Source organism: Mustela erminea, chromosome 2 (assembly GCF_009829155.1).
Source record: "Mustela erminea isolate mMusErm1 chromosome 2, mMusErm1.Pri, whole genome shotgun sequence".
In the NCBI taxonomy this organism is placed as follows: domain Eukaryota; kingdom Metazoa; phylum Chordata; class Mammalia; order Carnivora; family Mustelidae; genus Mustela; species Mustela erminea.
Window position 1 is genome coordinate 99,457,600 of NC_045615.1, and position 27,664 is coordinate 99,485,263.

Consider the following 27,664-nt stretch of genomic DNA (forward strand, 5'->3'; position numbering starts at 1 on the left):
GCGCAGCGCCCTCCCCGAGCTATTTTGAAAGTGACCCTGGGCTGCGCGGCCGCGGGGCGGCGGGGAGAGGCGCGGCGGGCGCGACGGGAACCATGACAGAAGATGACCGAGGCGGCGCTGGTGGAGGGCCAGGTCAAGCTGCGGGACGGCAAGAAGGTCGGGGCGCGCGGCGGGCGCGGGGCGGGCGCGGGGCGCGGCGGCCGCTTACGCTCCCTCTGTCCCCGCAGTGGAAGACTAGGTGGCTGGTGCTGCGCAAGCCGTCGCCGGTGGCAGGTGAGCGGGCGCGGGGCGCGGGGCACGGGCTGGCGGCGGGCGGCGGGCGGCGGGCGGCGGGCGGCAGGCGGCAGGCACCCCGGCCTCCAGAGCCTAGTCCTCCCGGAGCGCGGCCAGCTCGCCCGAAATAGCCGGCGGCGCCGGCCGGGCGGTAACCGGAGAGCGGAGCGCGCCGCCTTGGGGCCTGCTCCTGCCGGGACCCTCCCGTACCCCAGCTACCCGGGACGGCCGGCCGGGGCTGGGGCTGGGCGGTGGGGGCCCGCGGGGCAAGGCGGGCGGGTCGCAGGGGTCAGGAGCGCCCGGGCAGAGGGTGCTCTCCCCTTCTCCTGCGGGCGGGGGGAGCACCCCTGGGGAGGCGCCACCCCTGTGCGCCTGGGGGAATTGAGTGGTGCCCCTGAATCTGAATCCCGAGGGGACCCTTCAGGAGCGTCTACCCAGGGGGCCCTTCCCACCTTGGGTGGCGAGAACAGAGGCTGGGCCCCCAGGTAAGAACAGGGGTGCTTCTGCTGGGGAGAAGAGGCAAGACTAGGTTGTTGGGGGTGGGGGGAGTGACTGAGACTACCCAGCCCCCCTCAGTTGGGTCAGCACCCCCGGGAGGAGGCCAGCCCTCAAGCCCGGACAGAAACATTTGGCCTCAGTGAGACATCCTCTTGCATTTGGGGGGCTCAGAGCTCCCGGCCTGCAGCTGTTTCAGGAGACAGGTGTCCTGGCATTGGCCCAGGCACCCCTGGGTCTGTGTGGGGTGCTGGGCGTGTGACTGCCTACTGCCTCACACATGTGGGGCTGCCAGAATACCTTCCAGGGCGCCCAGGTGTCTGTCATTTCCCAGGAAGGATTGGGTGGGGGGTGCCCTCCCTGCTCTCTCTCCTAGGTTCCCTCATTCCCTGGACCGCGCCTGCTCACGGTTGCCATCCAAGGGCCTACTTTTGGCCGGGGACACACTTGGTGCGTTCCCAGGCCTCAGCTTCCCCTTCCAAGGGGGCCCCTATCTCCCCAGATGGCTTGCTCAGCCACCCAGTTCTTCCTGTCCAGACCCTGCACCTGGTGCCCCAGGGGCCCGTATCCAGGGTCAGGGCTGACCGACAAGGTGTGGGGCCTGGGAGACTGAGTGGACCCTGGAAGGCGGGATTGCAGAGGCACTGGTCAGAGCGAGGGCAGGGGGCAGCGGCACAGCCCCCAGTACCACTGAGGAGCCTTGGACCAGCTGTGGCTGGAGGCAGGGGCTGGCTGCAGGTTTGGGGGTGGGATGGACTGAAGAGTAGCCCCAGAGGTGGTCTTTGTCCCCCCTTCAGCCCTGGGGGGGTGGATTTTCTCTCAGTATCAGAGAGAGCTATCTGACCGGTGAGCTCCCTGCTGGACCCCGGGAGCACCTGCCCGCAGAGGGAGGGCCTTTCTGCACTGTGGGGAGTTTGCAGGTGTCCCTGGGATCCAGAATCTGGACCTCTAGGCCCCGGTGGTCATGGAGCCTTTCCTGAGCCTTCCTGTGTGTGCAGGAGCAATAGGAAAGGCAGGTTCCGTGCAGAGAGCACCGTAGGAGTAGGAACCTGGGGGGAAGCCCTCAGCAGAGGAACCAGGACTCGGTTTGAGGGTGTTTGTTGCAAGAGCGAGGCAGGACACTCCAGGCAGGGCCTTGCATGAGAACCTGGGTGGTGGAAGGGATGGAGGCCAATGCGAGGTAGGCTCCTGCCCCTCTGAGCCCACCTACCATCTCTCGTCCCTAGACCCAGAGTCTCACCCCGCCCCTCCTGCCCCCAGTCCTGGGGCACAAGGACCCGCCTCGCCATTCTTAGGCAGCCTGGTGGGGGCTGTGAGCCCAGCTGGTCTCCAACACCAGGGGTCGTGCAGGAGCGGGGCCTTGGCATGGGCCCCATGCGGCTGTCAGCCTCTCTAAGGAGGGCGTATTCCAAGAGAGCCAGGCACCAGGTGGAGGTGGTGGGGAGAGGCTGTGTCCCATGGGAATGGGCATGACGTCCCAGTCCCAGGCTGGGCAGGGAGCCAGAGGATGGAGTGTGAGCAGTGGCCAGCCTTTCTGTCCTCGTGGAGACCTCGAGGACATGCGGGGGGTGGGGCTGGGGGTTGGAGCCCCCAGGCTCAGATCTCGGTTTTGCTCACATGCACTGTGTGACCCACACCGGTCTCCGTCAGGCTCGTGCCATGGCACCTGCTGAGGGTGGATGGCAGCCTAGCAGGCAGAGGGCTGAGCCCCCACGGCCTGTGTGCCCCCACTGATGCCTGTGTTCTCGGGGTGGCCTGTCCTCGTGAGCCACACAGCCCTACACCTGTCCCCCGTGAACAGTGTGAATGTGTTTCCTTCCTGAGTCAGATCCTGAACAGGGCTGGGCCGGCGCTGTGTAACGCCTCCCGGCTTCAGCCTGGTTAGCAGCCCCTGTCCCCAGCTGCTGCCTCCAGGCTGCCCCTACCCAGCAGAGTCCCCTTGGGCTCTAGTGGCTCAGCTGAAGGCACTGTGCCAAGGTCACTGACAGGAGGACTGACTCCAGCCGCTGATGCTCCTGCTGCGTCCATCCGCGTGGGTGTGGATCTCTGTCTCCATCCTGCTACAGCCTCTCCCCAGGCCCAAGGCCGGAGGTGTGCCTCTCCCCGGCCTGCCCTCCCCCAGGCTCTCAGCCCCTGGCTGCTAGCGGCTTTGAGGGCTCATGACCCCATGGTTATTTTTACATCTGCACACTCTCATGTCCAGCCGCCTGCGTTTGTGCACGGTGTCCGATGGGCCTCTGCGCTCACGTGTCTGGAGAAACCAGCACAAGCCCCTCCCCACATGCCCCGGCCCCCACCCCCCAATCTGGGCTTCTAGGCCTTGGTAGTCATGGAGCCTTTCCTGAGCCTTCCCATGTGTGCAGGAGCAGTAGGAAAGGCAGGCCCTGTGTGGAGAGCACCACAGGAGTAGGAACCTGGCGGGAGCCCCCAGTAGAGGAACCAGGACTAGGTTCCTCTAGGAACATAGGTTCCCCCCCCCACCCCCTGTCCTTGTGTTGCCAGCACTTTCATCCCTCTGCCACATCTGCCCTGCTGGGAAGTCCTCCCCACCCCAGCCCCCCAGCCTGGCTGTCGCCATGGTGATCACACGGCCTGGCCCAGCCTAGAGCACCTCTTGCCTGACCAGCCTCTGCTCTGCCCCAGGCTCACCAGGCCCCTGACCTGGCACCGCATGCCACTCTTCCCCTCCCTCTCCTGCCCGCAAGCCCTTTGGGTTCCTGCCCCTGAGCCTTCACTCTGGCTGTTGCCTCCAGCACAGCACTGATCCCGGTGGGGCTGCGTGCTGGCGTCTGGCGTCACTTAGAAGTTTTCTGCATTATGTCCTTTGGGAGGGTCTCAGCCCTGCACTCAGGCCCCCGCAGCCCCTGTCATCTCTTTGACCATCTCCCCTCCTGGGGGTCAGCTCTGGGGGGTCTGGGCTGCCCCCCTGGTCCCTTGGCTGCTCACGAGGGGGATGATGGGGCAAGGGGCTTCAGAGTGGGAGGCATGGGGGCTCTGAGGGATCCCAGCAGGGGGTCTTCATGGGAACCTGTTGGACTGCCCTCGATCACAGCAGGGCACAGTTGCTGCAGGGCAGGGTGAGCTCAAGGGAGATCCTGGCCCAAGGCCCCCTGCTGGGGGGCTCTGTGCCTGCTGGTGGAGGGCATTTGCTGGGGGTTAGGGCTGTTAGCACCTGGCCTAGGCAGAGCAGTGTCCATTTCTCAGATGTAAAGCAGACTGAGCCTGAGTCTGTGGTCATAGATGTGATTGGGACAGGGCCAGCCAGTCTCCCACCATGGCACCTGTGCCCTTGGAGGGGCTCAGCAGCCACGGCAGTGGGGTGGGGTGTGTGCATGTATGTGTGCAGATATGTGGGTAAGCACACATGTGTGTGTCTTTGCTGGTGAGTGTGTGTGTGTGTACCTGTCAGTCGTTGTTGCCTTGGTTTACCTTGTTGTCACCATGAGCCCCTCTTTCCCCTGCCTCGGGCCTCCAGCTGCCCAGGCCCAGACCCTCTGTGGGCCCTGTGGATGGTCCCGCGTCCTGTCTCTCAGGCCACAGTGCAGCCTGGCCACCCTCTGGTGCCCTCTGGCCATGAGCTGGGCCCACACGGCCACATGGATGGGAGCCCAATAGGGGCCATTGGAGCAGGGGTGTCCGGTGCCCTTCCTGAGCTGCCGGCCAGGAGCCCTCACCAAGTGACCAGTCTTGTTGGTGAGGGGTGAGGCCATAGGGTGTCCGGTGGAGCTGTCCCTCTGGGGCAGGCTTCAGCATGCTGGCCCGTGTGTGTGCAGGGGTGCTGTGGCCCGGGAGGGGTGGATACGGTCTCTCCTGGGCTGGCCCTGCTCTGTCTCACTTCCTTCTGGTGCCTGTCGGTGAAGCTGGTTGGTGGTGAAGAGCGCTCCCAGGGAAGAGGTTTTTAAAATATGATCCATTTATTGCCCCAGGGGACACGGAGGGGAAGGGGCGGGAGCAGCTGCAGTCCCAGGGCGCCCCCCCGGGGCCTCACACTTGCTGCGCCCAACCTGGCCCCCTCCCCACCACCCCTTTCCCACCTGTGCTGCTGGGGCTTGGGGGCTCTTAGTGCGAGGTGGATGCCAGCTGCTTTAGCCGAAACCGGGCGGTGACCTGGGTCAGCTTCTCCCACCCCCAACTCTGGGCAGAAGGTGGGAGAGCGACACAGCCACCTCCTTCAGCCTGTTTGCAAGCAGGGACTTGGAGGATGTGCTAGTGTCCTGGGGCTGCAGAGATCTGACAAAGCCGGAATCCAAACAGATGGAACAGGTGCGTGAGGAGGGCCTCAGGGACGGATGCCGGCTCTCACCACGTGAGGGCGCTGTGGTGGCGGTGGCAGACTCCGCTCTAGGCTGAGACTCTGCAAAGTACCATCCCTCGCCAAATCTGGCCCTCTGCTTGTTTCTGCAATACAGTTTTATTGGAGCGTAGCTGTTCACTCACACGCTACTTTAGCTGCTTTCACAGTTAGGTCTCTGGGCCAGACGCTGCATGGTCCATGAGGCCAGAAGCAGTTCCCGTCTGGCTCTTTACAGAAAGCTGCATTGACCCTGCTTGTGGCTGTATTCCTGGGAGCATGACTCCTAGAACAAAGGAGGTGACAGTCTCACCCATCTGACAGATGGTTCCATGCTGTCCCTGTGCTTGAGCAGACGATGGCCTGCCAGCAAGAACCCACCTTCAGGGCTGCTGGGAGGGAGGACGGCTGGGGACGGCAGATAGACAAGGCACCGACTTCTACACAGACGACCCGCTGTGCCGGATCCCAGAGCCTACTGGGGGGAGGGAGCGGCAAGGGTGGTCGCCGTGTCCCAGCATGCGCGGGCGGCCTTGCCTGGTGCTCCCTCCTGAGGCTGGCCGTCCTGTAGCCCACAGAGGCTCGCTGTCCTGTAGGCGGGCCCTTCTCACGGCTCTCTCAGTGCCCAGACCTCTGGTGACACAGTTCCGGGGCATCTCCATCACAGAGCCAGAGCCAGGGGGGCAGGCCCAGCTGTGGAGTGTTCTGGGCCAACCTCTGCCCTGGGGGCCGGTGCACCATGCGAGACATTGCCCTGGAGCCTCTGTGTGGCTTGCTGGGGGCCATACCTCGAGCCTGAGACTCTCCCTCTGCAGGGGACGCAGGGGCGCATGGGGGCTCAGGGGCGGTGCCGCTGATGGCCTGTGCTACATGTCTTGCCCTGCTCCTGCAGACTGCCTGCTGATGCTGGTCTACAAGGACAAGGCGGAGCGAGCCAAGGGCCTCCGGGAGCGCAGCAGCCTGACGCTGGAGGACATCTGTGGGCTGGAGCCCGGCCTGCCCTACGAGGGCCTGGCCCACACCCTGGCCATCCTCTGCCTGTCCCAGGCCGTCATGCTGGGCTTCGAGAGCCGCGAGGCCATGTGCGCCTGGGACGCCCGCATCCGCTATGCGCTGGGCGAGGGTGAGTGGGGCCGGGGCGACACACACGGGGCGAGGACGGGGACCCTCACGCGCAGACTGCCAGAGCCGTGACGAGTGTGCCGAGCGCCTCCCTTGCCAGGGTCTGTGCCTTGGGCTTGCGGTCTGGGAGGGGATTTGGGGAGCAGCGGGGGCCGCGGGGTCGTCCAAGCTCCCTGACTCGTTCCTGTTACTTAGAACACGGCCCTTCCCCCGAGGGGCCTCTATCCCAGCACAGTGACTGTCCTCATGCTCCCCTTGGCTGCCGCTCCCCCCAAGCCTGGAGCCAGCGTACCAGGGGGAGTGAGGCCACAGAGACCCCGTCCCACTGCGCCGCCCACCAGGGGTGTGGTGCCTTCTGCGCCTGAGCCGGGGAGTCAAGGAGGGCCGGTGCAGGGGAGGCTGGGCTGGGTGCAGAGGTGGGGGGCCCCTGGTGAGCTGGGGGAGGAGGAGGGGCCTCATGGCAGATGCCAAGGAACACAGCCATCAAGATCAATGACGCTTTAACACGGTTTTTAAAACCCTCAGGATCAACGAACATAGCCTGTGATGAGCAGAACACTGACACTGACCCTGCCGCGATCCTGCCCTGCCTTCCCCTGCCCTCCTGACCCACCCCTGCAACCTTGACCAGCCTTGTCTTTATTTAGCCATTTGATACCCCATTCATCACGGACTTGTGCATTAATTTTAATTAGTTTTAATAAAAAATCATTATAATATCTCTGGCCTCAGCCACTGCGTGTTTGGGGGCTGAGCCAGGGGCTGCCCGGGGCTTGCTGGGGTCGAGTCGGCCTTATTAGGACAGGGAGGGTGGCCTCTGGACCAGGACTGCGTCTAGGAGCAGGAGGGCACTGGCTGGGCTGGGGTGAGGGGCAGCCGGGCCTCTGCTAGCGGTGACGCCCTCTTGCTCCTCCCTGCCCCCAGTGCATAGGTTTCATGTGGCGGTGGCGCCGGGCACCAAGCTGGAGAGCGGCCCTGCCACCCTTCACCTCTGCAATGATGTTCTCGTGCTGGCCAGGGACGTCCCCCCAGCGGTCATGGGCCAATGGAAGCTGTCCGACCTCCGGCGCTACGGGGCCGTGCCCAACGGGTTCATCTTTGAAGGCGGGACCAGGTGTGGGTACTGTAAGTACGTGGGGCCCTGAAACCTGCGGCTTGGAGCCGTGCGCCTCCCCCCGAACCCTCCCCGTCCCCAGCTGCGTGCATCTTGCTGGCATCCTGGGGACATGGCAGGCGAGGGTTCTGTGTCTCCAGACCTGGTGCTCAGTGAGGCCAGACCCTGTCTGGCCCTGGCTGCTGAGGGTAGGAGGAGGGGCACCCAGCTCCCTGGAGCCAGGCTGGCCCATCGCAATGCTTGGCCCTGGGTCTGGTCACGGAGCCCCAGGGCGTTTATGTTTGGACTTAATGAAAAGAGAAAAAGGGGAAATGAATGAGCATGTCCATTGAGGACATGCCGAGAACACATTTTTGGAGTGAGGATTCCTCGTGGCCACACCAGCTCCCGTGGTCCTTGAGCCCCAACAGCAGGGGCATGGGGGGAGGACAGGTGCCCTGAGGTGCAGGTGAGGCTGAGGGCCAGCCCCCCACACTGGAGTCCACAGTGGTGCCCTGGTGAGGAATGTGTTCCCAAAGTGTGCCTGGGGGCTGGAGCGGGCGGGAGCCGGCGGGAGTAGCAGAACCCGGTCCTTCTCCCATGGGGAGCTCGGCCCCTGTGGGGACGCCCATTGCTTGCCAAGTATGGCTGTGTGCACGGCATTGGGGGCAGGAGCCCCCTGCCCTCTGGCTGGAGGAGCCCAGGCCCACAGATGCTGGCTGCCCAGGGCTGGCATTGCAGCCCAGTGGCCTCCCAGTGACCTGTCCCATGCCCGGGACGACCTCAGTCAGGGTGTTGGGTTGGAGGGCTTTGGGTGGGAGCTATACACCTTTATCTGGGACCCCTTCCAGATGGGATCACAGCCCCCTCCCTTGTGTGAGGAGGCCCTGGAGGCTCTGAGCAGCAGGCCATCTCTCCCCACCTGTGCCCCTTCCATCTAGGGACACTGATACCCCAACTGACAGTCTCTCCCCAGCGGGAGGCCTATCACAGGTGGGTCCACAGGACTCTGGGACTTTGGTCCTGCCCAGAACTCCCCAGCAGAGGGACGGCGTTGGAGGGAGCGTGTTCGTGCTGGCTGGCTGGGTCCCTCCTTCTGCAAAGAGTGGGCAGGGTGGGACAGGCAGACGGGGACCACGTGCCAGTGGGTCCTGCCATGGGAGCCAGCCCTGGGGGGCAGCCTGTGGGGCCCTGCCTCCAAGGACCTAAGTCATATGCAGGTGAGGCTCCTGCTCAAGGCAGTGAGACATCTGAATTTTTTGATGGGTTGGGTCCTGGGCTTGGGGGAGGGGAAATGTCTGACGATGCAAAGGCAGACCGCGGGGGTGGGGTAGTGAGGTGCAGGGGGTTTGTGGGGCTGTGGTCTCCAGCTGTGGGGTGGGTGAACCAGGCCCTAGGGTGTCTGAGTTCTGAGCACAGCTTCCCCGGGGGTATGTGTGGTGAGACACCAGCCAGAGACCCCTCCTGCCAGATGTGCCCTCAGGCCCCCAAATTCTGGTATATTTGGTGGGGTCAGCACTCTGGGGTCCAGAGCAGAGGAGGAGAAGGGCACCCAACCGTGTGGGTGGTTGGAACTGGGCCACTGGGCAGTGGGTCCGGGGCAGCCCTCCCTCCACCAGATCCCATCCACGTGGGGGCCCTGGAGGAGGGAGAGTGGGGTGCAGACTGCCCAGGGGCAGTGCTGACGTGTGCGCCCAGGGAGGCCAGTCAGGGGACCCCTTGCCCCGGAGACCCTCAGATTTGCTGGGCGTGATGTAATAGGGTGTCAGATTGAAAATTCTGCCTCGGCATGTGGGGGCCCTCCCTGCCTGTGAATGATGGTGGGGATTCGGTGTGGCTGCTGTGAGGGTCGCTGTGACCTCCAGGGCTGCCGGGAGCCCAGAGGGAGCCCCCGTGGGGCCTTCCTGGGGCTGCTCCCTGGCGAGCCGGCACCCCGACAGGATGCTGACCTGGGATTCAGTACCCCCTGCGGCTCCGAGCTCTCCGGGGTGGGGGGGCAGCCGACCAAGAAGAATACCTGTGGGGTTGGTTCTGCAGGGCTCCATTGTTCAGAGACAAGTTTGCCAGGGCTCTGCCTGCATATGCTGGGTCAGAGGCCGTCACGTGGGGCCGCCGTGCCCCTGCCCATGTGGTCAGACCGCCGCCATCCAGCACCAGGGCCTCCCTGCAGGGATGTCAGAGTCTTGGGGCTGCTGTAGCCAGTGACCACAGACTGGGGCCTTAGAACAAGGAAAATGGATTCCTTCACAGTCACATCCACAGTCAAGGTGGATAAGGGGGCTGCCGGGGGGCTTCTCCTGCCTCTTCTAGCCCCTGGTGGCCCCTGGCAGCCATGGCCTTGTGGCCGCCCACTCCAGTCTCTCTGCTGTCACACAGCCATCTCCTGTATCTTCTCTGTGGGACACCAGTTGTGGGATTTAGGACCAGGCGATAACCCAGGATCACGTCTCATTTCAGTTGGTAAAAGACCATTGTTTCAGGGAAGGTCACAGTCCCAGGTTTGGAGTGTGACCTGTCCTTTGGGGACCACACTGTTCAGTCAACAACATGGGTCACCTTGTCTGTGAAGGTTTTAGAATTTGGATCCTGATGGGCCTGTGGCCCTGGGAGTGTTTGATCTGGAGGATGGAGAGCTGGGTTGGAATCGTTGGAAGGGCCTGGCCAGTCTGGGGCCTAAGAAATTAGCCTACACTGGGGCCTACAGTCTCAGCCCAACCCCTAGGCCCCCAGAACCACACCGTGTGGTGCTTGAGCACAGATGATTCTTCAGAGAGCAGGAAATGGTCCCCGGCCCCCTTTGCCCACCCCGAGTGTCAGGAGGCAGAGGCTCCGGGCTCTGACAGGTGTGGGCGTCAGGGTGGGGTATGACCAGGATTATTTGGCCGAGGCCCCTCTGGGCTCTCTGGGCGGGGCCCGGTATGTGGGGTTGTCGTGTGGTTCTGGGTCCCTCCCGGGTGGGCATTTCCTCTTTGTGGCCTCCATGTGGACGGTGGCCCGTTCAGAGTCAGATGGGAGTGGGCTTGTTAGCTGGGAGTCCAGGGTCTCCCAGGGTGGACTTGATTCTCTGTCTCTGGGTTGGTGGCAGCCCAGTGTGTATGGTTAGGGCTTTGGGGCAGGAACAGAGGATGCGACAAGGGGGGCCTGCCCAGAGCCCAGGGAGGGCAGGCCATGGGGAGGGTTGTGCGAGCTGAGCCTAAGGGTGAATGGAAGTTTTTTGGAGGGGGCCCAGAGGAGGTCTCTGTCCCTTGCATTAACGGGTTGTCCTGTCAAGGGCATTTCAAGGGCATTTCCACATCCACATAAGCCAGCTGTATTTACAAGTGATCAGGGTCCTTGGATGCTGAGGACGTAAGCAGGGGCCAGAAAGGTCCCTGAGCCTGTGGGGGAGGTGCATCGTGATTAGTCACTCTCAGAAATGCACCACCCCCCAGCCCAGATATCCTGCATGCTGGACCCTCCCCCACTCACTGTGCCCGGCTCTTCGGGGCACTATCCATGGCTTCAGCCTCTTGGAGCATGGTGGGCATTTCTAAGTGACCTCTTTTTTTTTTTTTTTAAAGAATGTATCTTTTAGGGGCATCTGGGTGGCTCAGTGGGTTAAAGCCTCTGCCTTCAGCTCAGGTCATGATCCCAGGGTCCTGGGATCGAGCTCCACATCGGGCTCTCTGCTTGGCAGGGAGTCTGGTTCCTCCTCTCCCTCTACCTGCCTCTCTACCTGTGCCTACTTGTGATCTCTGTCTGTCAAATAAATAAAATCTTATAAAAAATAAAAAGAATGTACCTTTTAATGTTTTATTGAAATTCAAATTTTTTTTTTAAAGATTTTATTTATTGAGAGAGAGTGGACGCACAAGCAGGGGGAAGGGCAGAGGGAGAGGGAGAAGCAGGCTTCCGCTGAGCAGGGAGCCTGACATGGAGCTCGATCCCAGGACCCCGGGATCGTGATCTGAGCCGAAGGCAGACGTGTCACTGACTGAGCCCTCCAGGTGCTCCTCAGTTTAGTTGTAAATGACTATTCAAGTGAGTTAGCCAGGAGGAACTCTCTTGCTGTGTGCTTTGAACACTTGCATTGTCCAGCTCTGCTAAGTCTGCTGGCGGGTGGACGTTGTGGTCCGCACACTGGGCGATCTGGATGGAGCTGGCTAAAGCCCTGAGCACAGCAGTGTGTGTCCAGCATGGACAGGTGACCTTCACAGTGTGTGCAGGAACCCCGCTAGGGGTGGGGGGCGGCAGATGGAAGGCTCAGGTTACGGAAAGCCTGTTTGGAGTCACAGGGAGCCATCGAAGGGCCTTGAGCGGGAGCATGCCACCCACATGTCTGTGTAGGGCGATGACTTTGGCCCTAGGCTTCAGATGGGATTGAGGTGGGGGGCCTGCAGGGGACTGTGAGAAAGCTCTGGGGGTGGTCTGAGGCCGAGTCAGTGGCATGTTTGGGTGGGAGGTCACTGGGAACTTCAGGAATGTTTACGGGGTGGTTGAAATGGAGAGAAAGGGACTGCCAGCCCCCGGGTGGGCCGGCGAAGGAGGAGTGCTTGCTGGGGCAAGGGTCCCAGGAGGGTGGAGCCCCTGCCCTGACCAGGCCTGCTGCTGTGCTTTGCCCGAGGGAGGCATCCAGCCCGTGCAAAGGCTTGGCAGCGGTTCCCTTCCCCTCAGCTGCACGTTAAGGGACACTTATGTTTGGGGTCATTTGACAGGGACGGTTCCAGGTTTCTAAGAGGAGATGCAGTCTGCTCTCTGGGTCCAGACCACCAGGTACATTACAGATGGTTTGTGATCGATCGCACCCCTCTGCTGGGAATTTCCCACATTGGGATTGGGAGTAGGCCTGGAATCTGTTGGCCCCTTGGACCTCATTAGGGGTTGGCGTCCCAGGCTGGTCCTGGGGTGCCTGAGTGTCCACAATGATGCCCTGGGCTTCTCCCCTGGGAGGGCTTCACTCTACTCTGTTTCCTTCTGGGCAAAAAGGCCCAAGGGGAAGGCACCGTGTCTCCTGGCCCTTGGGGACAGGCAGTGTGGCTTCCTGTGGGGGGCAGCCTCCTCCCCCATCGCCAAACACAAGATGTTCGGTCCTTGGACACAGAGTCCCACTCAAGACCGTCAGCTGGCCCTTGAGGAGAGGCAGAGAAATGTAAGATTGTGGGTCTGCCCTGAGGAGCCTCTTGCCTGAGCAGGGAGCGCCCAGGTGCCCAGTGTGCCCATCGGGTGATGGCGGCATGGCTACCTGAGAGGAAGGTGACTCACTGAGGAGTGGGCTTCAGGGAGCTGGAGAGGAGGAGCATCCCCTCCTCAGGGATGGAGCTCCCCTCCAGCAGCATTCCTACACCCTGCCCAGGGTGGGCTGCATTGTGCCACGGTGCCTGCAAGAGGACACAAGAATTACTTACTTTGCATTCACTGTGGCAAAATAGACACACACAGAATTTACCATGTTAACTGCGGTCAAGAGGCATTAAGTGCGCTCAGTGTCATGCAGCTGCCCCGCTGCCCTGTCTAGGCTGGCTGACACTCTGTCCCCCGTGGACACTAACCCGTCTGTCCCCTCCCCGGACCCCGACACCCACCATCTACTTTTTGTGTCTGGATCTGACTCCTGTATGGGGCTCGCGGAAGTGGGATCGCATGGTCCCTGTGTCTTCATGGCTGGCTCATTTCATGGAGCACAGCGTCCCTCAGGCTCATCCGTGCGGTAGCAGGTGTCAGGATGTCCTTCTTGCTCGAGGCTGAGCTCCGGTGCACTGGGCAGATAGATGGACCACTTCGTTTATCCGTCCCTCCATCTGTGGTTGCTACTGTGGTTGTTGGGGGCGCAGGCCTCTGCTCGGTGCCTGTTCTCAGTTCCTTTGGGCACACACGGGACGGGGGCTTGCTGGGTCTGCCTTTGATGTTTTGAGGACCCTCCACACTATTTTTCACGCCGACCCCTCCCACAGCGCACTGGGGTCCGGTTTCCCCACATTCCTGCCAACACCTGTTGTGTTCTGTGGTTTTGTTTTCAATCAGTCTTCCTGGAGGGTAAGACCATCAGAGGAGATAAAAAACTTGATTTTGAATGAATGTGTTTTTTTAAACTTTGGTCCTGTCTCTCAAAATAAGGGGAGAGAGAAATGAAATTCTGCTCAGCAGATGTTTGCCTCTGTTAGGGAGCCCTGTGCAAAATGATATCAGAGGGTCCCGGTCAGCTGCATTCTGAACAGAAATCTAACACAAGGCAGGTTGGTGCTGCCCGGGCAGAGTTTTCTAGAACCTTCTCCGCACGGAAGTCCTCCAGATGCTTCCAGGCACTTTCTCCCCAACGGGACTTCACCGTGTGCTCTTGGTCTCCATGGAGCTGGGACACCAAACTCAGGCAGAGCTCAGGGCCCTGGGGGTTATCTGGACTAACTGCCGCCCACGGAACTTGGCACATCCCATATTTGATTGGAAGAGTGTTTCTTTCTCGGGGTCGTGACTCCTTCCGTGTGATGTGACATCCTTCACGTTGGAGATATTGTCCTAGGAACTGACTGCACTTAAAAAGCCCGTGAGATTTGCCGGCGGCCCCCAAGACCCCAGCAGGTGCTGGCTTCCCGCTCAGCACAGTCTTTCTCCTCCCCATCCTGTTTGCCTGTGTCAGTGATCACAGGGCAAGAAATACCCTAAACTGGGCAGCTGTGTCTTTGCTGTGACTCTGTGGGTCAGGGATCTCTGCTCCATGGGGTGGACGGATCATTCAGGCTGTGGCATTGGTGGGTGGCCTGGCTGGGAGGCGCAGGATGGCCTCAGGCACGGACCCTGCCTGGGGCTGGGGCTTCATGGACAGGGATGGGGGAGCTGCAGGGGCTGTCTTCACAGTGACTGCATGGCAAAGCATACCCAAGTGCCAGGAACATTTTCTTGGGGGAAGGTCCACTCCTCCGGCTTCCCTCTTTCCGCCATACTGAGTGCTGGGCGTCCCCTGGGCAGCTGGCCCTGGGTGAGACACTGGGGTCCTAATGTTTCTGAAGTGGTCCTCGTGTATACGACATGGGGCCTGGATACCAGAACAGCATGCAGATGAGGGCACAAGCCAAGCAGAGGACCACAGGGTGTGATCTAGAGGAGGGGCTCCCTCCAAGCAGCACGGAGGGGATGATCAGGGCTCAGGGGTCCGGAACAGTGACGTCAGGTGAGCAAAGGCTCGATAAGTGAAGGAACATTACAGGTGGCCAAGGGGTGTTGATGGATGGGAGTGGCCGCCTCCTTGGGGGAAGGCTCAGGTGGGCTGGTGTACTTCGGGAGCTCCCGGGGTCCCCAGGGCCTAGGCTGGGGGAGTAGAGCCCACAGAGGCCAGCCAGCAATCAGCGGGCTGTGTGTCCCGGAGGCCTTCCCTCGAGGCTCGGGCAGCCCAGCCCTCAGAGCCATGTGCCGTCCCCAGGGAACCTCTGTGGTCAGCTCACTGGCGTGTGTGGGGGCGGCCGCCATGGCCCCAGGCCTCGCTGGCTGCGTCTTGGGAAGCGTGATGCTCAGCAGACGCCTGGTGGAATGCCGTCAGCTCCCCTCCCTTAGTAATGTGGTTTTTTATAGTCGGGGGACTGGTTGTGCCGTGGCCTCTGGCAGCTGACCATCTTGGGATTAGAGGCCCGGCCCTTTGTGCGAGCTGGCAGGCCGGCCCCCTCCTTGGGGTGGGGCAGCAGCCAGGCGGGACTCTGTGGGCCGGCCTTCTCCTCGACTGCCCTCCAGCCCGGGCCCAGGCACAGCTCACAGGAGACAAGCCGCGGCTCGGAGGCCCGTCCATCTGGCTGGAAGCTCTTTGGTGCCTGGATGTTTCCAGATGGTCCGCTGGCCAGGCTGGAGTCCCTCTTGGCCCTCTCCAGGCCTCAGTGTACTCATCTCTAAGTGGGCTTGTCACCTGCTTTCAGGGGGCTTTGAAACAATGGAGCTCCAGCAAGCAGAGGGAGCTGGAGCACCCCAATCCCTGGCGGGGGGCATTGCCTCGTGTGGGGGGCTGGCCTGAGTCCCCAGGATCCCGGGAAGACTGGTGGTGACCGTGGCCGGCAGCCAAGTTTTAACTAGGAAACGTTCCCCTTCCCTCTGCTGTCCGCCTGCAGGGGCGCTCTGGGACCTGGCCTTCCGGAACAAACATGCCTTTCTTTGGGCGACGGGTGGAGGGCAGGGTGCAGAGGGATTCTTGTGTGGTGACAGCAGCTGCGTGTCCAGTCCCATGTGGCTTGGTGTCCCCATTCACTGGGCGGGTAGTGAGGGATTTCATTCACGCTGGCGGGGCCGCAGCCGGGCTGTGCTGACTCACGCGGCCTGCCCTCTGCTGGCTGGGGCCCCTGTGGGCAGGACCTCGACCTCCACCCAGGCACACGTGGGCCCGGGTCCCCCCTGAAAACACACCCAGGAGGAGGTCCGTGCAGAGGGCATGGTGTATCGCTGACCATGGCAGAGCCGGCTGCCTCGTGTGTGGGGCAGGCCCACCTCACGCAGACTCTGACCCTCAGAGCAGCCCCGGGTCAGGAGACCAGGTTGGGGGGCAGCTATTGAGGTCAGGGGGCACCTCTTGAGGTCAGGGTCCCCCGGCTGCTTTCTGGCATGTGACCCCCACTCTAGGGCAGCCTGTCCCTTGCCCCTCTGATAAGCCAGGACACCCTCACAGGCATCTTCCTGTGGCCATGTCCTCCCGGGGCACCCCCAGCGCTCGGTCCTGGCCGGTGGACCCAGGACTCGGGACCAGAAGGATGGGATGCGCTCTCCTGGCACTGTCCTGGAATGCAGCATGGTGGCCACAGCTGGGCTGGGGCACACAGGCCCGGGGTGGCCAGGCGTGCGCCCTGGCTGCCCGGACAAGATGTGTGGGCCTGGAGGAGGACGGAGTGGGGCTTACGAGGGCCGGGTGGGGGCTCATCGGGTGCCCAGGGCACACTCCCCGCCACCCCCACTCCTGTGTGTGTGGTCCCCGCCTTCTGCATCCTGGTGTCCTCGGTGGCCCATCCTGCAGGGGTCCCTACCCACCCGTGTGGGACCAGGCGACACCAGGGTCTGTCTTCCCTCTGTAGGGGCCGGAGTGTTCTTCCTGTCCTCTGCCGAGGGTGAACAGATCAGCTTCCTGTTCGACTGCATTGTCCGTGGCATCTCCCCAACCAAGGGGCCCTTTGGGCTGCGGCCGGTCCTCCCAGGTGTGTGTGGGAGCATGGCTGGCGGGTGGGGTCTCAAGGATGGGTGGGGTCTCACCGGCGGGTGGGAGTGAGGTTGCCCTGAGCTCGCCTGCTCTTACCTACCCCCTTCCCAAGGTGTGGCTGGGGCACGTTCTCCAGGAGCCCTGGGCCAGGATGGAGCTGGATGCCGGAGGGTCAGGCTAGTCCAGGCATGTGGGGCTGCGAGCAGGGCTAGACCCCTGAGGTCCCGGCCCCTTTCTCCCACTGGAGGAAGGTCTGCCCTCCCCTCAGGGACAGTCCTGGGGGGACAAAGGCTGATTCTCATCACCTCCTTTGACTGAGGCCCACGGGGTGGGTGGTACCTGGGATTGCTTGTCACCTTGTCCAGGTGGGAGAGATCATGGCCTGTGGCCACGCGATCAATGAGCTCACATCTGTGGCCTCCTTGCATGGGCATCACAGTATGGGCCATTCAGGCCACCTGGGGAGGACAGAGGGGAGCGACCAGCCAGGTTCCCCTCCCCCCGCACGCCCCTGGGACAGGCTGGGAAGGAGGAGGCTACCACGACCAGAGCCTGCGGTCTGGACTCTGCGAGACAGTATGGCGGCGCCCTCTGCTGGCGCCCTCCTGCCTTGCAGACACAAGCGGGGCGTAGACAGCCGGGTGTGGGCGGGACCGTGAGACCAGTTGTGTGGACAGGTGTGGACAGGCCTGGCTGGCATTGCGTCTAGGCTCTGAGCTCATCCTGAGATGTGGCCTCCACTGGGTTAGGGTCATGCTCCAGGCCTTCTGGGATCTTGCGTTCACCCCCTGCTCAGTCGGATCCGCGTGGACACCAAGGGCGGGAGAGGCAGGCCACCCTACGCAGAGGGTTGGGAGGGGAGAAGGGAGAGTTCCGAGGTCTGCCCTGCCCTGAGCACAGCCCCTTGCACTCCCGTCTTGGTCCCACCACGGTCGGGGTGCACTCTCTCTGCACCCTCACTTTGCAGATGTGGACAAAAGCTCAGGGCATTCGTCCAGCGCCGGCGTCTCGCTGCCCCGTCTACTGCCGGAGGGGAAGTGGTCAGGAGGACACGCCCACGTCCCCACCCTGGACCTCACCTGCCGGCTTTGGGGCACAGGACATGGGCTGGTGGCCGTGGCCGAGGGGCCTGGAGGGGGCAGGCGCCCTGAGATTGGTGTCCTGTGGCTGGGGTGCAGGCGTGGGGAGGAGCTGGGACTCCTGGGGGGGGTCCCCCGTGGCCCTGCAGTGGCCTCGAAGCACGCTCAGCACACGTGTGGCCCCGGAGGTGCGGGACTCTGAGGCCGGGGGTCCGGGGTCGGGAACTGAGGCCACGTCTCTGCTGACTGTCCTCTTTGCCGCAGACCCGAGCCCCGGGGGACCCGCCACCGCTGAGGAGCGCGTAGCCCAGGAGGCCCTGGAAGCCCTGAAGCTGGAGAAGCGACTCAGCCTCCTCTCCCACGGGGTCAGGCCCGGCAGCAGCGGAGGTAGGCGGCCTGGGCTGGAGCGGGCGGGGGCGGGGCCGCGGAGGGGGCGGGGCCACCACCGTGGGGAAGGCCTGGGCTCCTGTGCTTTTGCGCATTCGTTCCCTCTCTGTCTACTCATTCGTTCGTTCTCCCCTCTGCTCACTCATTCATTCATTCCCCTCTGCTCACTCATTCATTCCTTGGCCTTTGCTCACTCATTCTCCTTCTGCTCATTCGTCCTCCCTGCTCACTCACACCTTCATTCATTGCCTACCCCGGCTCTCTCATTCCGCCCTCCCCACAACTCATTCGTCCCGTCGTCCCCTCACGGGTGATGTTGCTGGCCTTGGCCCTGACCGGAGGCACAGTGCTTCTAGACAGCGGGGAGGGCTGGTGTGAATTTTTGCTGCCCATGCCTCTTGTGGTCGAGCTTTACTGTTCGTGCCCAGCTGACAGGTCCCTTCTTGGCAGCCTGCGACTCTCAATTTGCTGCAAAACAGATAGAAGGGGTTGTGGCCATGTGAGGGACGCGGCTGGGGATGGGGGTGGGGAGCTGCCCTGTGGGGCCTGTCTGTCCTCTCTGACTGCTGCCAGTCTCCGGGGGTGCACTGGGAGCACGGTGGCCTGCCCCTAGAACAGGGAGCCTCGATTTGCATCAAGCGGCAACCTTCCGGGGGCTCACTTCTGGTTCCCAGAGGGCAGTGGCCAAGGAGGCTGGAGGGAGAGCATGGATTCCCAAGGGGGCTGGAGGTGTGAAGGACTGGTATTCGACAAGGAGCTGGAACTCCCGCTGCCAGCTTGTGCACCAGCCTCCAGGCAGTGGGGAAGCTTGGGTAGGGGGCAGGGTGGGCCCTTGGCTGATGTCGCCCCCAGCCCCCCCGAACCTGCTCCTGACCCCCAGAGCAGCACCCACACCCCCAACCTCCCTGCACTCTGTCTCAGGGGATGACCGCAGCCTGTCCAGCTCATCCTCGGAGGCCAGCCACTCAGACGTCAGTGCCGGCAGCCGACTCACAGCATGGCCAGAGCCATCCCTGTCCTCGGCCAGCACGTCGCAGGAGGGCCCGGGGCTGGCGGCTGCCCAGGTGTCTGGAGAGGCTGCGCCGGGCATCTCCAGGCAGCCCCCTAAGCCACTGCGGCCCCGGCAGCTGCAGGAAGTTGGCCGCCAGAGCTCCTCGGACAGTGGCATAGCCACAGGCAGCCACTCCTCCTACTCAGGCAGCTTCTCGTCCTGTGCCGGCAGCAGCCTGGATGTGTGGCGCACGGGGGACGAGTTTGGCTCCTTGCTCAGCCTGCCGCCAGTGGCTGGGGTGCCTGAGCCCAGCCTGTGCGCCTGCCCGCCAGGGACAGCTGAGTACCAAGTGCCTACGGCCCAGCGGCACCATTATGACACACCGCGCAGCCTGCGCCAGGCCCCCAGGGACCAGAGCCCGGCCGCGCAGGGTGGCCCCGACGACCCTGGGGCTGGGGACTCGGGGGGCCAGATGTCCACGGGGTGTCCCTCCAGCTGGCTGGGCACGAGGCGGCGGGGACAAGCAACGGAGGCCCCGGGCTGTGAGGCCCCTGGCGAGGGCTGGGAAGCAGGCAGCCCCCATGCTGGGCACCCTCCGGCTTTCTTTTCCACCTGTCCGGTCTGTGGAGGACTCAAGGTAAACTCCCCTCCCTGAGAGCCGCAGCCTAGGCCCGTTGCTGCGGGGGCTGCGTTCTGTCCCTCCTGGCAGAGTGAAGGGGAGGCGGTACCCTTTGTGTTGTCGTGAAGCCTGAGACTGTGGGCATGGTGGCGGCACGGTGGGGAGGGCCTGGAGGAAGGGGTGACACCCCCAGAGCCTGCCCTCTGGGGAGCGGAGCCTGCAGAGTGGGCTCCCGGGACTTGGAGAGGCCCAGTGGCCTGCAGCTGCAAATGCGTTCTGGAAAGTGGGACGCTCCTGTTGGCGCCGGCTGGGCGCTCCTGGCATCCCAAAGCCCGCGCGAGGAGCAGGTGCTGGAGACACAGGCAGCACTGTGTCCTGGCCGACTTGTGCCACACCCTGGGAGTGAGTGGGGTTGGGAGGCCCCTCACTGGCCATGGCCGCCTCCCTGTCCTGTTCACTGCCTACCCAGGGGATGGCCGTGCTTGACCTCTTGGATCCGTGCCCTCTGTTGTGCATAGGCGTGCTGCATGGGACGTGTGGCACAAGGCATGCAGGACGAGATTTGCCTGTCTGCCCCATGTGTCCTCTGGGAAGCAGTACCACAGGGGCCCATCTTACAGGGGAGGAAACTGAGGCTCAGGGGTTACAGGGACTTGTCGGATCTGGGTCTCCTGGCATGCGGACTGTCATGGCTCACCCACCAGCCTGTTCTCACACCTGCAGGCTTCCGGGCCAGGGGCAGGCGGGGAGGGCCTGGCTGCAGCCCCCGCCGAGCAGGGAGCAAGGTGGTGATGTCCTTGCAGTGGCCAGCCCACGGTGTCAGCTTGCCAGGAAGCCCCACGAAGGCTCCGGGACCCGCAGCTCACTCCCCCGCCCACCTTCCTGGCTGAGGCTCATGGTGGGGACCAGAGGAGGCCAGGGTTCCCAGGGCCCATTCATGTGCATTTGGAGGGCATGTGGGCGACCCAGGGGTGCAGCAGCTTCTGGCACCCTCCATGATCTGTCTGCATGGGGTGCAGCTGCCTGGCCTGGTTTTGTCCCTTCGTTCCGCGGCTTTGTGCCTATGCAGTTCTGGACGCGGGCAGCACCGTCCTGCACTGTCTGCCTTCAGACCCCGGCTGGGGGGCAAGCCGCTCATCTGTAAAGATTTGGCTTTGTACCTTTACTGTCGGCTGAAGACCTTTGTTGCTCTCTGACGTTTTTAAAAACCTGACACTGTTTGTAATACATTCTTAGACTGGAAATAAACTGTTCTTTTCTTACCGTCTTGTCCTTTTCCATTTGCCAGCCCCTCCCCCTCCCACCCAAGCCCTCTCAGTGGGGCCTTTGACTGTCTCTGAAATCTGGGGGCCCAGGCCTCCAGCCTATGGGTTTTGGGGGCAGCCTGGGGCCTCTCCTGGGTAGGCTGCTTTCAGCCAGAGTGCCCTGGAAGCCTGAGAAAGGAGAGGCAGCGCCTGGCGACCGACAGGGCCTGTGTGTGTGATGCGTGTGCACTCACGTGTGATGTGTGCATGCGTGAGCATTCATTTGCATGTATGTGTGCTGTGCACAGGGTGTGTAACGTGTGTGCATGTGTCTGTAGTGTGTACACAGGCTACATACATTTGCATATATGTGCGTGCACGGTGTTCAGGTGCAGGTCTGATGTGGAATGTGTGTGCATGTGATGCATGCACAGGAATGTGCATCTGTGCACACGCATGTGTTTGTATGCGGCGTGTGTGCATCGCACATGTGGCGTCGGTGTGCATGAATGCATGCGTGTGTGCCTGTGCATGTGTGGCGTGTGTGTGCCTGTGCACATGTGTGCTCTACCTCGTGCGTGCACTGTGTGTGGCATGTCCCCCTGTTCAGTGGACCACGGCGAGGTCCCTGATGGTCACTTGGACTCAGGCAGGGGGCTCCCTTTGTCCAAGTGACGCCAGGGGGCATCCTGCTCTGAGCCTGGAGCCCTCAGGCCCTCCCATCTCCCCCCTTTGGGTGGCAGAGCTCCCACCTCACGTTTCCTGCACATCCCAGGGGCCACGCCCCCCCCGTCCCACCCATTTTCACCCTTGTCCATCACCCTGCTGGAGGAGCCAGCTCTGCACTGCCCCCAGAGTTGGGAGCTCTTGAGTGGGGTTCTTGTGCCCTGCAGTGTGAGGAAAGCCAGGCTTCGGGGGCTGAGCCGCACCCGCCCTGCCAGCTGGGTGGCCTTGGACAAGTTACTACACATCTTTGAGCCTCCGTTTCCTCCTGCTTAGATGGGGACAGCAGTCCCTATCTCTCTGGGCACACGGAGAGGGTCTAACGAGGTGGCAGAGGCACGCAGGCGGTAGATGTCTATTCACAGGAGCCGTCATCAGACTCGCTCTTGTCACCTCCGCCCCGAGGCACCCCAGCCAGTCTGGCTGCCAAGGAAATAAGACTGTGAGCTGCCAGGGCCACGAGATGGGGGCGGGGGTGGCAGCTGCTGCTGCTGCTGGGGTCCCATGTTGTCTGGGCTCAGTCCTGCTGCACTCACAGGGGTTCCCGGCCTCAGACAGCCTGGGAGGGTGGCAGGCGTCTTCGACCAGAGCCTGCTGAGGCCCCAGAGTCTGCTTTGCCCTCTCCCCACCGTAAGAAGCGAGGGGGTGCTGGCCAGTGCCGGGCATCCTGTGGACCCCTGCCCCTGGTGGGCATCCTGGCTGTGGACTCCGTCTCCTCAACTGAGGTGGACCCCTGGCTCTTCAGGGAAAGTCCGTCTGGGGGTGAGGCAGTGGGGACGGGCTGTGGCCTGCCTGGGACTCCGGCACAGCTGGAGCTGGTCTTGGCTGGAGGTGTGGCAGTGCCACTGGGCTGGTCGGGGTTGGGCTATCGTGTGAAGTCCTCAGCCAGAGGAGGGAAGGAGCCACAGGAATGGCCACTGACTGGCGTGGCCCTCTGGGGGCGTTGGTGGCCAAGGCATCTTGTGGGATGGAGTGACTCCGGAGGAGGAGGGCCCGGCCCTCCACAGCTGCCCCTGCACTCCAGCATAGCCCTGGGAATGGGGTCTGGGGCCCAGGGGCCTTGCCTGGTGGGGCTGAGTGCCCCTGGAATGGTTAGACCCGTGCTGGGAGTCCTCTCTCCTCGTCCCCCCAGAGCATGTGCAACCCACTTCCCCAGAACTGGGGGTCAGGGGTCCTGGCCCCCAGCAAGGGCCTAGGGTAGATCTGAATCCCACTGGTGCTCAGTGCTGGGTTTGAGGCTGCGCCTGCTGGACTGGCCCCCAGAAGCAGATGCAGCCTGGGGGGGGCCGCGGGTGGTGAGGAATGGATCTGTGGCTCCTGGTGGGCACTGGCCTCCTGACACAGGGTCAGAGGTCAGACACCCACTGCCGAAGTCCCAGACCCTCAAAAGGGCTCCTTAGCACTAGATGACGGTGAGACCGGCTCAGCGTGCCCAGGACTGTCCCTTGAGCCTGGCCCTAGGGCCAGGGTTGGGGTGCTCTGACTCGAGTCTGTGGCATCCAGCTAGGTTCCCCGGAGCGGGCTTGGGGTTTCTGCAGCCCCAGCCCTGTTCCCAGTTCTCCACGAGGTGCTACCACTGAGCTGGGATCCCCACACTGAGGGCGGATGCCAGGTCCTCTCCCCTCACTTGCCCTGGGCCCATCCCTCGAGGGCTTTAGGAGGTGAGGCCCAAGCTCAGTGACCATGCCAGCCATGGGCCACTGTCCCTCCCCCTGGTCAGACCCTGCCCTCAGCCCTGAGGCCACCAGGACCCCTCCCTCTGCTCATCCCTCCACATGTGCCATCAGGCACCACGAAGAGGCTGTTCTGAGTTCAGGGGACTCATCTGGTCCCTCTGGCCTCTGTGGGCCCCTCCATGGGCGCTGCTGGGGGAGGGGTTGTGGGGCCCCAGGAGTTCCTTCTTCAGCCTCTGTGCTCCTGGGGGCCACACCCCCTGCCATGCAACTGCAGACAGAGGCCAGGGGCTAGAGCTGCCAAGCCCTCTCCCCAGAATGGGGCAAACAGGGGTCAGGGCTGGTGGGCCAGCTGGAGTCCTGGGACATGTGGGTAAGAGGCACCTGGGAGATGAGGTGTTTGGGCCCCCAGTGATCCTGGGGCCAGCATCCTGGTCGACAAGCTGGGGCGGGGGGAGCGGGAGCCGAATGGACAGACTGATGCATGTTCTCTTTGGTCTAGGGAGCAGTGGCCTCACCTCCCCGCCTTCTGATGATGCATTCAGGTGGGTCTCAGCTCTAGGACCAACTCCGCTGGGGCCTTGGGACAAAGGAAGTAGGGGGACGTAGTGGCTGCCTTCATGGCCCAGTGGGAAGTTCTCTACCACTCAAGCCGGCAGGTGCTAGGGGACAGTGGGAGGCAGTGGACAGAGGGTGACACGGGCAGTGAGGGGGGAAAGTGCGCAGCCCCCGCCAGAGTGGGGCAGGCCCAGGCAGGGAGTGGAGGACAAGTGTGGCCAGCTTGCCCAGAGGGGTATGTGGATGGAGTGGTTAGGGTGGGGCTGCCTTGGAGCCTCAGCCTTCAGGAGGAAGCCATGTCCTTGGGGTGAGGGGTCCCTGTGATGGGCAGGGAGTGAGGGGAAAGCTTGGGGTCTCCAAGGCCCAGTTAGAAGGTGAGGGCTGGGCAGAAGCTTGCTGTCACCAGGGGAAGGTCTGGAAGGTGCGGTTGGCGGTGGGGAGCTGGAGGTCAGGGGTCAGCTCTGTGCCTTATCTTCTTGGTGGAGCCTCTGGGCTGGGGATGGGGATGTCCTAAGGAGCTCAGATTCTCCATCTTTCTTTAGAGATCTGACACCTGTTGGGGCCAGACCCTGCAGGCTGACTCTGAGTGGACCTTTGGGGGCAGGAGTGGGTGGGCAGGGCTGGTGGCAAGCAGGGTCCACAGGAATGGCCCACACCAACTGGCCTTGGGGTTCCCTGGGTTGGGATAGGGCCCCGAGGACCACCCCTGACAATGCTATTCTCTGATACTCAATTCCAGACGGTCCTGGACACGTCCTCCTGCTGTCCACCCACCTCCCCGTAGGGTGCTGGGGATGTCTTTGACCTTGACATGTGGGGGTGGGGCATCAGGACCTGCTGGGGGATACAGCCCTTCCTACTGAGGTCAGGGGCTGGGGGATGTGGGGCCCAAGCCTGGTGGGACAGAGCAGCTTTCCTGTGTGGCCAAGGGCAGTGCCAGGCATTGGGCCGTCCAGAACCCTCTGCCCCTCTCCTGCCTCCTCCTCCCTTCCAACCGACAACTGTGGACTGGGCAAGATGTGGGTCCAACCTAAAACTAGCTGCTATGTCTTGGGGACGTGTCCACGTGACTTTGGGGCCAAGGCCCCCTCCTCGGCTTTGAGAGGCTTCTGTGCAGAGGCCTGGCTTCCTTCCTGGTCTCCCCTCAGACCCCGTTTCAGCCCCTGCAGAGTTCCACCCAGGTCTCTACTCTCACCCACTATTCCATCTTGTCTTCTATCCCTTGGCACACGCCTCCTTCTCCAGGCAGCCTGCCAGGGTCTTCCCTGGCCTCGCTGGTCTAGGTGCTCTCCTGAGTGCTTCACCTCGTGGGAAGAGGATTTGCACCTGCCCCTCTGTGTGCCAGGGTCCCCTCCAGGCCAATCGAGAGAGAGTCCCACACTGTTGGGGCAAGCTGGAGCGCTGTGGGTCCTCCTCATCTGGGAACAGTCCTGGCTCTGAGTCTCTGGGACGTGCAGGCCTCCCCTCGCATCTGGGGGGCCTCGGGCATCCGTGTTCCATATTTTATATCAGTAAAGTGAGCATGGCCTCCTGAGGGGGTCCCATCGTGCAGGGACCATGCATTGCAAGGAGGTGGGGATTGTCGCTCAGTACCACCAGGCAGGGAGGGGACAGGAATCTTGTGACTTGCTTTGGTTCATGGAGTCAGGTGGGGGCACCTACATGGCCGGACCCCATATGGCTCTGTGGGCTGGTGTCTGTTCCTCCCTGAGCTCAGGGCTCCTGGGGCCTCCCCGTCCCTGCTGGGAGCAAGCCCGAAGTCCTGTGCCTCCCACCCCTGGCCTTGCTGGAGCAGCTAAAGGGCACGAGGGTGACAGGCACCCAAGCAGGTGTGGACCTTCAGAGGGCACCTTGGGGCAGCAAGTGTCGTGTGAGGGGACAGGGCACTGTGCGAGATGGTGGCTGCCCACTGAAGTCCCCAGCTCTGGCCTTGGCTCTGTCGACCTGTGAGCAGGCCACTCAGGGATGACAGAATGACATTTGCTACTAGGAAATTGGGGATGTCCCTGGGGCCATCCTGGAGGAGGTGTCCCTGTGGATGGAGGTGTGGACCTGCAGGGGGGGGCTTTCTGTGGAGGCTCACTTATCCAGAGAGGGTCCCTAAAGCCTTGAGCCGGGGTGGGGGTGAGTGGTGATACGGGGGGACAGCCATCAGTGTTGAGGACGGGCGGCAGGGGCTGAAGTGAGAGCAGTGTGTTCACTGGACTGCAGCAGGCCACAGGGCATCCATGGGAGCAGCTCAGCCGTGATCTGACCACTATGCCAGGAGAGGAGTACCCCCTTCTAGAAGCTCCTGGTGAGGGGAAGCTCAGGAACTCAGAAAGGGCAGGGCTGGGCCGGCAGAACCCGAGAGCCAGGGGCCTTGGATGGGGTGCCGGAGGGGGTGGGCACGGAGCTCTCTGCCCCCAGAGACTCACTGACTTCCCCCCACAGGAGCCCCAGGGTCCGAGAGACCGTGCAGCGAGGCGCCCCCCTATGTGAACGTCCCCGTCAGCCCCTCCCCCAAAGCGCAGCTGCAGTACCTGGGCCTGGAGCTCCAGGGGGCCAGCGCCGGGATCCGAGGTGGGTCCCCATGTTGGGGATGCAGGCCTTGGCAGTGGAGAGGGACTCCTCCTTCCAGGACCCCCACCGGTCCAGATTCTTACTGAGCTGTGTCCCTGAGGGTGTGGCCCCACCTTCCTCCCAGCTCAGCAACACCCCTACCAAGCTCCAGTCCTGGGTCCCATCCCCTCTTCCAGGCCAAGGCCTCTGCAGGGAGGGCAGGGGGGGCGCTGGCGGGGGCTGTGCGGGGGTGCGGGGGCCGGCCAACCAGCTCATCTGGGCTACTTTCAGGGGCTGGTGCATCCCGCTACGCGCAGATTGACATTGTGGCCACTGAGGCGGCCCACAGGGCAGGGGCCCGGCACGCACAGACCCGGGAGGAGAGGCTGCCAGAGCTGGACCAGAGAAGGAAGGGGACCCCAAGGTGAGGACAGCGCCCCCGCTGGGACGGGGCAGCTCAGCCAGCTGGCCTCGCTGTGGCTGCCCACAGCCCAGAGCACCAGGGGGCCCTGAGGGGACCGGAGAGCAGCACGCACAGCTCTGGGATGCAAAGCGCCCTCCCCTTCCCTGGATGTCGTGGCCTCCAGACTCAGGCCAAGACTGCCGTTGGGAACACACAGCCCCTAACCACAGCAGGGCCAGACCAGGCCCCATCCCTGCCAAGCGTCCTGTAGCTGCCTCCCTCTGTCCCACACCCGGGTCACTGCTGCCTTGGGCCTGGGGACTGTGCCATCCGTGAGCCCTGGGGGTAGCGGGACTGTCCCCCTTCAGCCCGGTCAGGCTGCTGGTACGGCCCGCACATGCGTTTACTGGACTGTGTTGCTTCTTAGGACCCATTATTGTTAGACCTGTAAATAGTTAAAAATTGTTAACGTTCTATTTTTAACATGCACATTATTTTCCTGAAGGATGAGGTGCTTTCTCTTCCTTGGGCTGTAGCTTAGCCTGACCCGGATGTGGTTCTGTTGTCATGACACAGCACAGGCGCTCAGGGCCCCGGTTATCCCCGCCTTGGCAGGTCTGGGTAGGGTTTCCATGTTTCCTCCCAACAGTGCCTATAGCCTTGGGGAAGCTGTGTGGCATTTTCACAACTCTGTGAGCAGGAGGGAATGCTCATGGCTCCAGTGGCCGAGGGGAGTCTGGGTGCTGGGAAGTTTCCAGAGTTGGCAGTGGGGCTTCCTGATATTCCTCCCTTGTCATGAAAGGGAAGCATCAGACTGGGCCTTCTGACCCTGGTCTCAGAGAGGAGATGAGGCTCTGATCTGCCTGGCTGGGGTCTCCATCCACAGCCTACTCAGAGACATTCCTCCCTTCTTCCCGCCCTTCTCCCTCCCATCCATCCAGCATCCACCATCCACCCACTGTCCATTTGCCATCCATCCATCCCTCTATTCACCCACCATCCATTAATCCACTTCCATCATCCATCCATCCAC

The 27,664-nt window shown here is 62.8% G+C and overlaps 1 protein-coding gene across 4 annotated transcripts; it reads left to right on the top strand.

Moving 5' to 3' along the window:
• DOK7 (docking protein 7) lies at positions 1-27,664 on the top strand. Of its 4 annotated transcripts, none has more exons than XM_032333694.1 (10): positions 3-156; positions 228-273; positions 5,952-6,182; positions 7,106-7,306; positions 16,292-16,411; positions 17,757-17,879; positions 18,801-19,507; positions 23,632-23,674; positions 26,121-26,249; positions 26,520-27,664. In XM_032333694.1, exons 1-10 carry the CDS (start codon positions 103-105, stop codon positions 26,654-26,656), a joined length of 1,791 nt encoding a protein of 596 aa, XP_032189585.1. In that variant the 5' UTR covers positions 3-102; the 3' UTR covers positions 26,657-27,664. The 4 variants fall into 4 exon arrangements, with proteins under 4 accessions (XP_032189587.1, XP_032189585.1, XP_032189586.1 ...); XM_032333695.1 differs by having other exon boundaries at positions 3-132; XM_032333696.1 differs by lacking the exon at positions 16,292-16,411 and having other exon boundaries at positions 1-156.